An 11890-nucleotide genomic window follows, 5' to 3' on the forward strand; every position below is an offset into this window, starting at 1 on the left:
GCAGCTTCGGCGGTTTTCTGTCAGAGGAAAGCTTCGTTTCAGGAGCCTAAACTGAGACGGGTTTGAGACGCTCGTAGCAACTCTATATCTATTATGAAAGAAAATTTTCAGCACAAATCATTTGAACATCGTTTAAAACTCTCGTGACGAGCCTGTGAGACTGACTGTAAATCAAGGACCTCCGGGAACGTTTCGAGACTCTAAAGACTCTTTAAAGACACTTCGGAGACTCTCTAAGGACTTTGGAGAAACTTTGGAGACATTTTCAAGACTTTAAAGTCTCTTTGGAGACTCTTTAAGGACTTTGGAGACTTTAAAGACTTTAGGGACTCTTTAGAGACTCTTTGGAGACTCTTTAGAGACACTTTGGAGACTCTTTAAGGACTCTTTAAAGACTTTTTAGAGAAACTAGAGACATTTTAATGACTTTAAGGACTCTTTGGAGACTCTTTAAGGACTCTTTAAAGACTTTTTAGAGAAACTGGAGGCATTTTAAAGACTTTAAGGACTCTTTGGAGACTCTTCAGAGACACTTTAAAGACTCTTTAAGGACTCTTTGGAGACTCTTTAAGGACTCTTTGGAGACTAAAGACTCTTTAAGGACTCTTTGGAGACTCTTCAGAGACACTTTGGAGACTCTTTAAGGACTCTTTGGAGACTCTTCAGAGACTCCCTCCTGAATGTTGGTCAGCAGCTCAGTGAATTGTCACCTGAACTGAAAAGAATTGAGCACAAAAAAGAAAAATCAGGTTTTTCTTTGCAGGAAAGTCAGTTTGTTGTGAATGTTGACGTGAAAACAGCTGAAATAAGCACTAAAGACAGAGAGACAGACAGAGACAGACAGACACAGACAGACACAGACAGACACAGACAGAGACAGACAGAGACAGACGGAGGCAGGCAGACAGGCGGCCCATGGCGCTCAGACGGGTGAAGTATTTCCCTGAAGAGTCCAGCTCTGTTTTCTTTATGGAATAAGAAACATTTCCTCTCAAAGAACGTCTCTTTTTCTGCGTCGTCTAACTTTCCCTCCTCGTCTGAAATTCTCGAGGAACCTTCTGAAGATGTCACGTTCTGTGTCGGTAAAGTTCATTCTGGTCCTCCGCCCCGCGTTTGTTTTGTTTTTTTTGTTTTATTTAAGGATTTCTGTCGGTTTGGTTTGTTATTTTTGGTGCAATGACCTACAGGAAGCCAGCCCCGGTCTCTTCCTCCTCGCCTGTGATAGTTTGTGTTGAGGTGTGAGTGTGACTTCTTTTATTTTTCTCTCTTGAAACTGCTTTCTGTTGTCAGTATTTTATTTCTTCAGCCCGTGGTGAAGTATATATTTGTCACTGATATATACTTTCCAGGAGAACCAGACTTGTGTGAAGTACTTTGTTTTCCTTTCTGCATTATCGTGGGTTAGAGATAGTGTGTCAGAGTCCATAATTCTGAGACTTTTTTTGTTTTTTTAATGGTTTGATGTAAGCAGCATTTTTTTGTAAATATTGTGAAACATTACAGGTCATGCAGTGATGTAACATTTGGAATAATGTTGCACAGATGTTTAAGATATTAAAAAACATGTTCACTCTTAACTGAATGATGTGTTTCTGCTACTTTTTTATTTTAATGAACCGATAAATAAATCTGTGGTTACACGCTGCCCTCCAGAGGCCGAGAAGGGAAGTGCATCTTTGAGAATTCTCTTATTTTTATCTCATTCGACGTTTAAAGTGTCCTGAAAATAAAACTTCAGGTCGGTGATGGCAGCGTCCGAAGAAGAGGCGTTTTGTGACGCGGCAGTCCGACGGATTACACCTTCAGTGCTTTGTTTACGTTGGGCGCGGACCCGCGTTTTCAGCAGTAAGCTCCTTCGGACGGCGGAGGTCGATGTTAAAGCTGCGGGGTCAAAGGTCAACTCTGTGTTTGGGGAACGAAGTCGAGCAGATTTATCTGGAGCTAATAAATGAATCAAATCAGCTGAAGAATCACACAGAAATCTACTCTAGCTGATTTAAGTCTCTAAGAAGTTCTTTCAGCTGCTTTTCATCTCCTAAAGTGAAAATTTTTTTTATTTAAAAAATTGCAAATTATCTGTCAGGATGGAGTGAACGCTGAGCGCTAAATGAAGCCGAAACTGATGTTAAAGATGAGAGGAGCCGAAGACGGATTGAAAGGTCAGCTAGAAGCTAAAAGAAGCCAAAGGCCGTCTGGAAGCTAAAAGGAGCCAAAGGCCGTCTGGAAGCTAAAAGGAGCCAAAGGCCGGCTAGAAGCTAAGAGGAGCCAAAGGCTGGCTAGAAGCTAATAGGAGCCAAAGGCTGGCTAGAAGCTAATAGGAGCCAAAGGCCGTCTGAAAGCTAAAAGGAGCCAAAGGCCGACTGTAAGCTAAAAGGAGCCAAAGGCCGGCTAGAAGCTAAGAGGAGCCAAAGGCCGGCTGGAAGCTAAGAGGAGCCAAAGGCCGGCTGGAAGCTAAGAGGAGCCAAAGGCCGGCTAGAAGCTAAGAGGAGCCAAAGGCCGGCTGGAAGCTAAGAGGAGCCAAAGGCCGGCTGAAAGCTAAAAGGAGCCAAAGGCCGGCTGAAAGCTAATCTGAACAACACATTTTTTTTCTTTTCTAAGATGAGCCTGCGTGTTTTCCTGATAAACATTCAGTTTTTATTTTATATAAATATTATATAAAATATAAACTGTCTCAACATATGAATATTAAGACATTAGGTCCCCGGTCCCCCTGTCCTCCTGTCCCCTGGTCCATCTGTCCCCGTCCCCCTGTCCACTATTTTGGGTCAACCCCTGAGAGTCTGAAAGAATGACGGTAAAAACAACTAGTTAGATGTTTAGCCTGGTTAGTAAATTAGCATTAGCTGATGCTAACTGCAGTTAGCTCCAGCCGAAACTGTTTTTATCTAATGAAGCTTTTTAGCTGCTCAGATTAAATAAATGAGTAATTTTAACCAAATGTTTGGTCCAAATTAGACGCGGAATCGGGTTGTTTTTTAACCCAGTGGTTTTTAGAGTGTTCCTGTCGGATAAATCAGATAAAACTTAAAATTTATTTCCATTTTAATAACACTTTTTTTATATATATAGAAAATGTAGTTTTATTTTGCGTTAAAGGTGCGTCACGGACTGCGGAGGCTTTTACGTGCGCGCCGCCGTCGCGCTGCTGATGCGGGCCGCGGGCGCGCGCTCCGAAAAGGACGCTGCAGCTCATCCTCCCCGGACTCCCCACCTCCTCAGGACCGGAGAGTCGGCTCGAACCCGTCCGGATCCGGGCGGCCCGTCCCGTCATGGCGCAGAGCCGGAAACCTGCTCCTCGGCTCGGATAAAACCTGGAAGCTTCCCCCCCGGGGGGTTCTGGAGCCAGGGAGCCCGGCGGAGGGCGGATCTGAGGCGTCTGTTTGTTTGTTTGTTTGTTTGTTTCCGGAGGCGGCAGCAGCAGCAACCATGGTGGACGCTGCGGAGTGCGGCGTGAAGGTGATGTGCCGATTCAGGCCCCTGAACGAGGCCGAAATCACCCGAGGAGACCAGTACATCCCCAAATTCAAGCAGGACGACACGGTGGTGGTGTCGGTGAGTGAGGAGGAGGAGTGCGCAGTCACCTCCTCCACAGGGACAGATCAACTCTTTATTTAAAACAAATAAAAGGACAGAATCTGGTGGTTAGAAAGCAGAAAAAATGCTGAATCTGATGAAAGACGGTCAGACATTTAGCTCCAAAACTCTCATCGTCTCCGTGTCCCCGTCCTCTAACTGTGGACACGAATGTCTCCTGAACGCTGCTCGGCTATTATCTGACCGCTTGGTTTCCTGGTTCGGCTTTCGTCCGATCAGAAACCACTTCCGATGTCCTGTTGGACCCAAAGGGTGTCCAACAGGACATCGGCTGTTGATCTGAGACGTCTTAGTCCATCACCGGCCCCAACCCATGATGCTACCACCGCCGTGCGTGACAGTTTGTATTTCTTAGGCCTGAAAGTCTCACCTGGACGAGTCCAAACAGCTCAATCTGAGAGTCAGACCTTCGGTGTGTCCCTGTGGACAGCTGCAGGTCGATGTAAAACTGTCCTCACTGTGGTGGACAGGGGACACTGGTGCTCCTGAACATCAGAACCAGTTTCTGAGTGTCGGCTGGCAGAGAGAAACTCCCAGCTGCGGTCGATCCTGATCACAGAGGAGACGTTAGAAAGTCTTCTAGACCAGCAGTGTCCGGTCCTGGTCCTGGTCCTGGTCCTGGTCCTGGTTCTGGTTCTGGTTCTAGATGTTTCTCTGCTCCTCAGCAGCTCTTCAGGTTCTGCAGCAGCCTGTTTGTCACTCAGTCATTCAGATCAGGTGAGTCAGAGCAGAGAAACACCTGAAACCTGCAGGACGGAGGTCCACCAGGACCAGGACCAGGACCAGGACTGGACACCGCTCTTCTAGAACCTTCAGAACCACAGATTTGGGTGAATGGATGGATTTATTTGAGCCTGGGTGGATCAGAGAAAACAAACAATAAATTAAACTTGTTTTTAAAAACTCCTGATGGACAAAAGGACGACTCAGACGAGTCATCGTGAATCAAAGACCCGAAACTGGAGACATTCGTGTCCACGGAGAGACGACAGATTCAAGATGGCTGCCAGGGCTTCTGACGGCTGTGACTCAGATCGTCTCTCAGCTGACAGACGGGTGATGGATTCAGATTAAACTCGTGTTTTTGTGTTTTTTGGTGTTGAAACAGAGCAAACCGTACGTGTTTGACCGAGTCCTGCCGCCGAACTCCTCGCAGGAACAGGTCTACGATCAGTGCGCCAAGCAGATCGTCAAAGGTAGGACGCCGCTCGTTGTCCCGCCTGCTTTGGGTCATTTTAGCTGTTTGAGCAGCTAAACATTCGGCTCATTCAGCTGCTGGATCGGTTTCTTTTTCTTTTAGCTTTTATTAGTTTCCTTTAAGGAACCTTGTTGGATTTTCTCACACATTTGTTGATCTCTTTATGGATTCTGCTCTTTAAACCACATCAAACGCAGGATTAGATTTATTATAATTAAACGCAGTTATTCAAAACAAACCCTTTGATTTTTTAAACAACGATCCGTTTTTTTTCTTCTTTAATTAAAGTTACGTTTTATAAAAACACTGTTCTTTGTATTACAGAGTTTTGAAGCTGATTTGTTTGTTAATAAAGTTAGATTCAATCGCCAGCAGGGCTCAGTAAACTGGTTGTTGATGATTTTGCATTTTTTTACCGACCTGTTTTCTGACAGAAATGATCCTGAAGGAGCCGCTGAGCTTTAATAATATTTAATAATTTAATAACATCTGTGTTTTCTTCTCTGTGGCTCCAGATGTGCTCGGCGGTTACAACGGGACGATCTTTGCGTACGGACAGACGTCGTCCGGGAAGACGCACACCATGGAGGTGAAGGCTCGCCGTCAGGCCGCTCAGATTTAATCACCTTAGAGCTCAGAACCGTGGCCTCTGCGTTTATTTCCCCACTCCTGTAAATCCTCACGCCCCGCTCCGTGTCGTTGTTTTCAGGGCAAACTTCACGACCCGCAGCTGATGGGGATCATCCCTCGCATCGCCCGCGACATCTTCGACCACATCTACTCCATGGACGAGAACCTGGAGTTCCACATCAAGGTAAACGCTCGGTTCTCGGTTCTCAGCAGAACCTGGATCAGGACCGCGGGTTCTTCATCGGCCCGGAACAAAACAAATAATCACAATTCAAGCAGGAATTCTTCATGAATAATTGGATTTTTGTCAGCTACTCCCGCACTAAACTGCAGCTAAGCCTCTGTAAATCTGACAGTTTTCTGTTTGCTGAAGTCTGTAAGCTGTGGCGGCCATCTTGAATCAGGTTGCTGAGATATTTTGCTAACAGACAGACCAACAAAGAGATGACTAGAAAGTTTTCCTTTGATTTTGAGTTATTTTTAGTTAAATAATCCCTTCATGTTTTATTTATAGGCTTCTTTTAGTCACAGTTCAGACATTTAAATTCAGATCTTTACTCAGTTTTTATTTCTCTTAAATTAGAGCAAATAAAGTTGTTGTTTATTAAAAAGAACTGACATTAAAGTCCGGCTTCTCTCTGCTCAGGTCTCTTATTTTGAAATCTACTTGGATAAGATCAGAGACCTGCTGGACGGTAGGTTTGCTCAGATTTACCCGTTTTTATTTAAAAGCTTGAAGTGAACTCTGTGGTCTTCGTTCTGTCTGAAGTGTCCAAGACGAACCTGGCTGTCCACGAGGACAAGAACCGGGTGCCCTACGTGAAGGTCGGTGCGCTGAGGAGCAGCGTCTGCAGGAAAAACCACAAATAAATGTCATTAAAGGAGAGGTTTTAAGAGCCTGGATGTTGTTTCAGGGCTGCACGGAGCGCTTCGTGTCCAGCCCGGAGGAGATGTTGGACGTCATCGATGAGGGGAAGGCCAACCGGCACGTGGCGGTCACCAGTACGTACCAACGATTTCACCGTTTCTGTCGAGTCGTAGCTCCTGTGTCTGAAGTCCAGAAATCAATAAAAAACAGAAAAGAGCTTGAGAAGTGATAACGTAATGTCAGGGATCCTGAACATGGACGCAGCAGGAAGGGGAGCGTTGTGGCAGCCATCTTGCAAGGTGCTACATTCTGTACTGCTTTCAGGGCGAATCACAAAAGAACTGCCTGTGTGCTGCATGCTGGTATCAGCCCAAAAACACAAAGAATTAACCTTACTTTAGTTAAATAAGCATATCAGGCACACTGTAGGTTTCTGCATGAGCAAAGCGCCAATCCGGTGCACAACTGTGGTGATAAATCCAGCAAAATATAACTGGTCTTTAAGTAAATAAATACTTCACGTCTGCTTCGTCTAACCACAGCGTCTGCAGGTAATTTAATTCATTTGGACTTCTTTTTCCACATAATTTAGAAAATATTAGACGTTATAAAACATCCACAGAGTTTTTGTGTCTAGCCTTTACACTAATTCACTATTAAGCAAATAAACTTGACCCATTTAACAGTTAAAACAGGGTTTTCTTTTAGATTTCATTATTAGATTATTCAGTCAGTGTGCTGACCCTCAGCTCAGGTAAAACGCTGGACTTCTTCAGACTTTTTACTTCCTGTTCTGCTGTCTTGATGGCAGTAACTAAGGATGACACGTAGCACCTTCCAAGATGGCGGCACAACTCCTTGCCTCGTGCACAGACTGTAGTCTTAGCAGTTTATCTTTATTTCAGTGTCTACAGCTGCCAGAAAACAGGAAACCTTTGTATTTGAACGCAGTTAAAGGTAATGAAGTGCTTAAATGACTCTTTTTAAATTTGTGGTCGTTCGCAGACATGAACGAGCACAGCTCCCGCAGCCACAGCATCTTCCTCATCAACATCAAGCAGGAAAACATTGAAACGGAGAAGAAGCTGTCGGGAAAGCTCTACCTGGTCGACCTGGCCGGCAGCGAGAAGGTTTGTTCTGAGAGCGAGCACAGAGATGTCTTCGCTCGAAGGCCGCTCTGATTTTTAGTTTTTATTCTTTTAAATCTGTGGCCGAACAGGTCAGCAAGACTGGAGCCGAGGGAGCCGTGTTGGACGAGGCCAAGAACATCAACAAGTCGCTGTCCGCGCTGGGGAACGTCATCTCCGCTCTGGCCGAGGGGACGGTACGTTTTCCGAACGGAAACCAGAATTAGGACAGAAATCGTCTGGTGTCAGCGCCGGATGATCAGCCGGCGGTTTGTTGGTTCTTCTCAGAAAAGCCACGTGCCGTACAGAGACAGTAAGATGACCCGGATCCTGCAGGACTCCCTGGGAGGAAACTGTCGCACCACCATCATCATCTGCTGCTCGCCGTCCGTCTACAACGAGGCCGAGACCAAGTCTACGCTGATGTTCGGGCAGAGGTGCGTCCTCGTCTTCCTCTGAAACAGAAACACATCAGCCAGCATTTCAAATCAAATGTCATTAAAAAGATGAATTTTATCGAAATAAATCACATCTAAACTGTCAAATAAAACCTCAGAAGAGGGGAAAACACAAAGGTTTTGTCCGTTGAACAAATAAAAAACTACATTTTGTGTGTTTTTAGACTTTATCAGGAGCCATAAAAAGTAGAATTTAAACATTTTTATTTTTTTAATCAGTCTTGAGGTCCAGCCTCTCCTCAAAGGGGATGTTTTACAGTTTAAATGTCTGAAATGAGTCGCCTGCTTCCGAAGGAGGGCGATCATGTAACTGCCTGCCTGCCTGTTAGCAAAATATCTGGCTGGATTTTAATTAAACTGTCCGAGTAACCATCAGATGCTCGCCAACCTCGGTCAAGATGGCCGCCTCAGCTCAGAAATGGTTCTCAGAGGATACCGAGCTGACCTTTGGGGTGGTGGTAGCTGAGAGTCGCACACAGACCGAACACTGAGCTCAGATCAGCTGTTTTTATGTTTTATCCATCAAAACCGACGTTGTCGCAACAAAGAAGATAAATTTCTCTGAAATAAAGTTTCTGTAACGATCAGACGACAAAACTCCAAACGAAATGCTTCATTTATTCTTTTAGATTTTGAAGCAAAATGTGAACTGATTTCTAAAACGACGTTCAGGTGAAACAACAAGTCTGTCTTTTTAACGTGAAATAAATGCAGCCTTTTAGGTTCACCGAGCGGACTTTGAATCGAAGCTCTCCTGTGATTTCTGGATGTTTCCACCTTCAGACTGAATGACGTAAATCCTGCGAACTAACGAGCAGATGGCTCCGAGTTTCCTGCTGCGTAACGGAGTTTATTCCTATTTATAGATCCCCGCCGAGCCGATTTCACCGACAAAGTCCGAGTTCGACCCGACAACAATCGAGGCTCTGAGAATAAATGTTTCTGCAGCTGTTTGTGAGAAGAGAGACGTTTTCAGGTCCGGAGGAAAATCAGGATCCAGATCCGTCATTTAAAACGAGATGACCCGAAACACTCCGATTAAACTCTGAGCTCTCAGATTTGAGACGTTTGAGACGTGAAGAATCAGAGGAGACGACAGCTGAAAGTCGCTTTAATTTAAAGAGAAGTAAAGAAATAAAATTAACCACATCTAAAGGCTCAAATCAGGAAAACTCAGCGCTCACACAACTGAAGAGTTTCATATTTTGAATAAAGATAATATTTTTCAAAAGTTGTCGCAAACTTTTCCTGCTGGAGCCGAACATTTTGCTATATTTAAATGCTTAAAATTGCACAAAAACAAAGGCCAGAAGAAACTAAAAGCAGGAAACCAGCAGTGTGACTCAATGAGAGGAGGTTTATCTTCAGGTAAAATCCAGGAAATCAGCAGCTGAAGGAGGATTTTCAGGTTTTATGAATCTTTTATTCCAGCTGATGGATAATGTTCTGCAGCAGGACGTGAAAATGATGCAGAAATAATAAATGTGTGTTTTATCATGATTTTTTTTTGTTTAGTGTAGCAGAGGAGTCCAAACCTCCTGGGTTTTAGGTAGAAGAGGTTCTCTGACACGTCTGTCTGTTTTCAGAGCGAAGACCATCAAGAACACAGTGTCTGTGAACCTGGAGCTGACGGCCGAGGAGTGGAAGAAGAAATACGAGAAGGAGAAGGAGAAGAACAAGAGCCTGAAGAGCGTCCTGCAGAAGCTGGAGGCTGAGCTGAACCGCTGGAGGAACGGTGAGAGCATCCGGGGCTCGTTTAGGTCGAAGGTCGGTTTTGTTTCCTGGCCAGCGTCTCTCACGCCGTCTGTGTGTTCCAGGGGAAAATGTTCCTGAGGAGGAGCAGCTGAGCTCCAAAGATCATCAGAGGAGCGTCGAGCAGAACGACAATGCCCCCGTCATCGACAACCTGCCGCCGCCTGCAGGGGGCGCCTCCAGCGAGGAGAGGAGGAAATACGAGGAGGACGTCAGTCACCTGTACAAGCAGCTGGACGATAAGGTGAGAGGTTTCCGTGGAAACAGATCAGCGTCTCGGGAGCGTGAAACATTGGCTCCTCTGTGTTTGCAGGACGATGAAATCAACCAGCAGAGTCAGCTGGCAGAGAAGCTCAAGGAGCAGATGATGGATCAGGAGGAGGTCAGGAGGAGTTCGCGTTAAAGGACCGATCCGTCTTTTTTCTGTCCGCACAAGATTTTCACGGGCTTGCTCTCGTCCCGGCAGCTGCTGGCGTCCACGCGGCGGGACCACGAGAAGATCCAGGAGGAGCTGTGCCGGCTGCAGATGGAGAACGAGCTGGCCAAGGAGGAGGTGAAGGAGGTGCTGCAGGCGCTGGAGGAGCTGGCTGTCAACTACGACCAGAAGAGCCAGGAGGTGGAGGAGCGGGAGCAGGTCAACCAGCAGCTGACCGAGGAGCTACAGCACAAAGCGGTGCGTTCGGGGACTCCATTTTCCATCATGCAACAGTAGACATGCATCCAGTGATTTTTAACTGAGAGATATTTTGCTAACAGACACACAGACGCAGCTCACCTGTGTTTGATTGACAGGAGCTGCTGTCGGTGGTGCAGCAGGAGCTCAGCCAGCTGCAGGAGCTGAACGCTCTGCAGAGGAAACGGGCCGCCGAGGTCCTCAACCTGCTGCTGAGAGACCTCAGCGACATCGGCGCCATCATCGGCAGCGGCGACGCCAAGACGACTGCGGTGAGCGCCGTGCAGGCCGCGGCGTGAATCTCCAGATTCACCGTCTCCCTTCAGTCAGAAAACCCATTTTCTGCTGCTCCTCTTCCTCCCGCAGGCGCTGGAGGTGAAGGGGAACGGCTTGGTGGTGGAGGAGGAGTTCACCGTCGCTCGGCTCTACGTCAGCCGGATGAAGTCGGAGGTCAAGTCTCTCGTGAATCGCGGCAAGCAGCTGGAGAGCGCTCAGGCCGACGCCCACCGCAAGATCCAGGCCAACGAGAAGGAACTGGCTTCCTGTCAGCTGCTCGTCTCCCAGGTAACCGGCGAACACCAACAGAGTCATTTATTCATGGTGGAACATGCCAGACGTTTAAACTGAAACATTTGTACCATTTTGGGAAAAAATAAACATAATTTTGACTTTTATGGCATAAACATATCTCAGAGAAGTTGTTCCAGGAGCAACAGAAGGCTGTAGAAGTAATATTTATGAATCAGAAACATCTGGAGGAGCTTTTAGTGAAATATGAGGTTAATTATCAGCAGGTGGAGATAAAAAGAGGATTTAGAGGCTGAATCTGTCAGAAGGAAAGATGGGCAGAGGTTCACCAGGCTGAGAGGAACAATTTCAGATTAAAGTTCCTCAACGGAAAACTGAGAAGACTTTAAATATCCCAAATGGACCGAGGCAAAGAGGAGAACTGTTCTGAGGTCAGCCTGCCTCTCTGATGGTATGGGGGTGCATTAGTGCCTCTGGAAAGGATCTCCAGGTTTTAGACCAACAGAATGGGACAACCTCAGGTCCAGATGTTTACAGACTGATGGGAGAAGAAGAGGAGATGCTGCACAGAGGAGAACATCTGGAACAAAGTTGAAGAGACGAGTTGCTGCCATTAAAGTCAAAATAATTTTATTTTTTCCTAAAAACATCTTAAAGGTTTGATGTGTTTGCTGTTCCACAGTGAATACAGAACGGGTTTGTTTTTATACACCACAGTTATGGGTGGATTGTGTTTGTAACTCTTTCCTCGTGTCTCGACTCGGCAGCACCAGGTCAAGATCAAGTCTCTGACCGACTACATGCAGAACCTGGAGCAGAAGAAGCGTCAGCTGGAGGAGAGCGTGGACGCTCTGAGCGAGGAGCTCGCCACGCTGCAGGCTCACGGTCGGTCAACTTCCTGTTCAGAAGACAGCTTTGAAACAGGAAGTCCTGTTCCCATGCGTCAAAGTGGACAGGCTGTTAAATGTCGGGGTCATGTCTCCTCAGGGAAAAGACACGAGGAGGACATCAAGAGGCCGGCCGGAGACGGGGACGTGAAGGTGAGACGAGCAGCGGAGCTCG

At 46.4% G+C, this 11890-nt stretch overlaps 1 protein-coding gene across 1 annotated transcript in view; it reads left to right on the plus strand.

The window, feature by feature from the left end:
* The first annotated feature begins 3146 nt into the window (after positions 1-3146).
* LOC108245111 (kinesin heavy chain) overlaps positions 3147-11890 on the plus strand; it is a 14601-nt gene continuing 5857 nt past the window's right edge. The window contains exons 1-18 of the mRNA XM_037973974.1: positions 3147-3552; positions 4703-4790; positions 5308-5381; positions 5502-5606; positions 6069-6117; positions 6192-6247; positions 6337-6424; positions 7296-7420; positions 7510-7614; positions 7706-7854; positions 9462-9610; positions 9693-9871; positions 9941-10009; positions 10094-10300; positions 10420-10572; positions 10667-10864; positions 11596-11713; positions 11816-11868. Coding sequence (XP_037829902.1) covers positions 3427-3552; positions 4703-4790; positions 5308-5381; positions 5502-5606; positions 6069-6117; positions 6192-6247; positions 6337-6424; positions 7296-7420; positions 7510-7614; positions 7706-7854; positions 9462-9610; positions 9693-9871; positions 9941-10009; positions 10094-10300; positions 10420-10572; positions 10667-10864; positions 11596-11713; positions 11816-11868 — 2091 coding nt within the window. The 5' untranslated portion in view covers positions 3147-3426. The remainder of the gene's footprint in view (positions 3553-4702; positions 4791-5307; positions 5382-5501; positions 5607-6068; positions 6118-6191; positions 6248-6336; positions 6425-7295; positions 7421-7509; positions 7615-7705; positions 7855-9461; positions 9611-9692; positions 9872-9940; positions 10010-10093; positions 10301-10419; positions 10573-10666; positions 10865-11595; positions 11714-11815; positions 11869-11890) is intronic.

The sequence above is a fragment of the Kryptolebias marmoratus genome, linkage group LG23, assembly GCF_001649575.2.
Source record: "Kryptolebias marmoratus isolate JLee-2015 linkage group LG23, ASM164957v2, whole genome shotgun sequence".
Classification (NCBI taxonomy): Eukaryota; Metazoa; Chordata; class Actinopteri; order Cyprinodontiformes; family Rivulidae; genus Kryptolebias; species Kryptolebias marmoratus.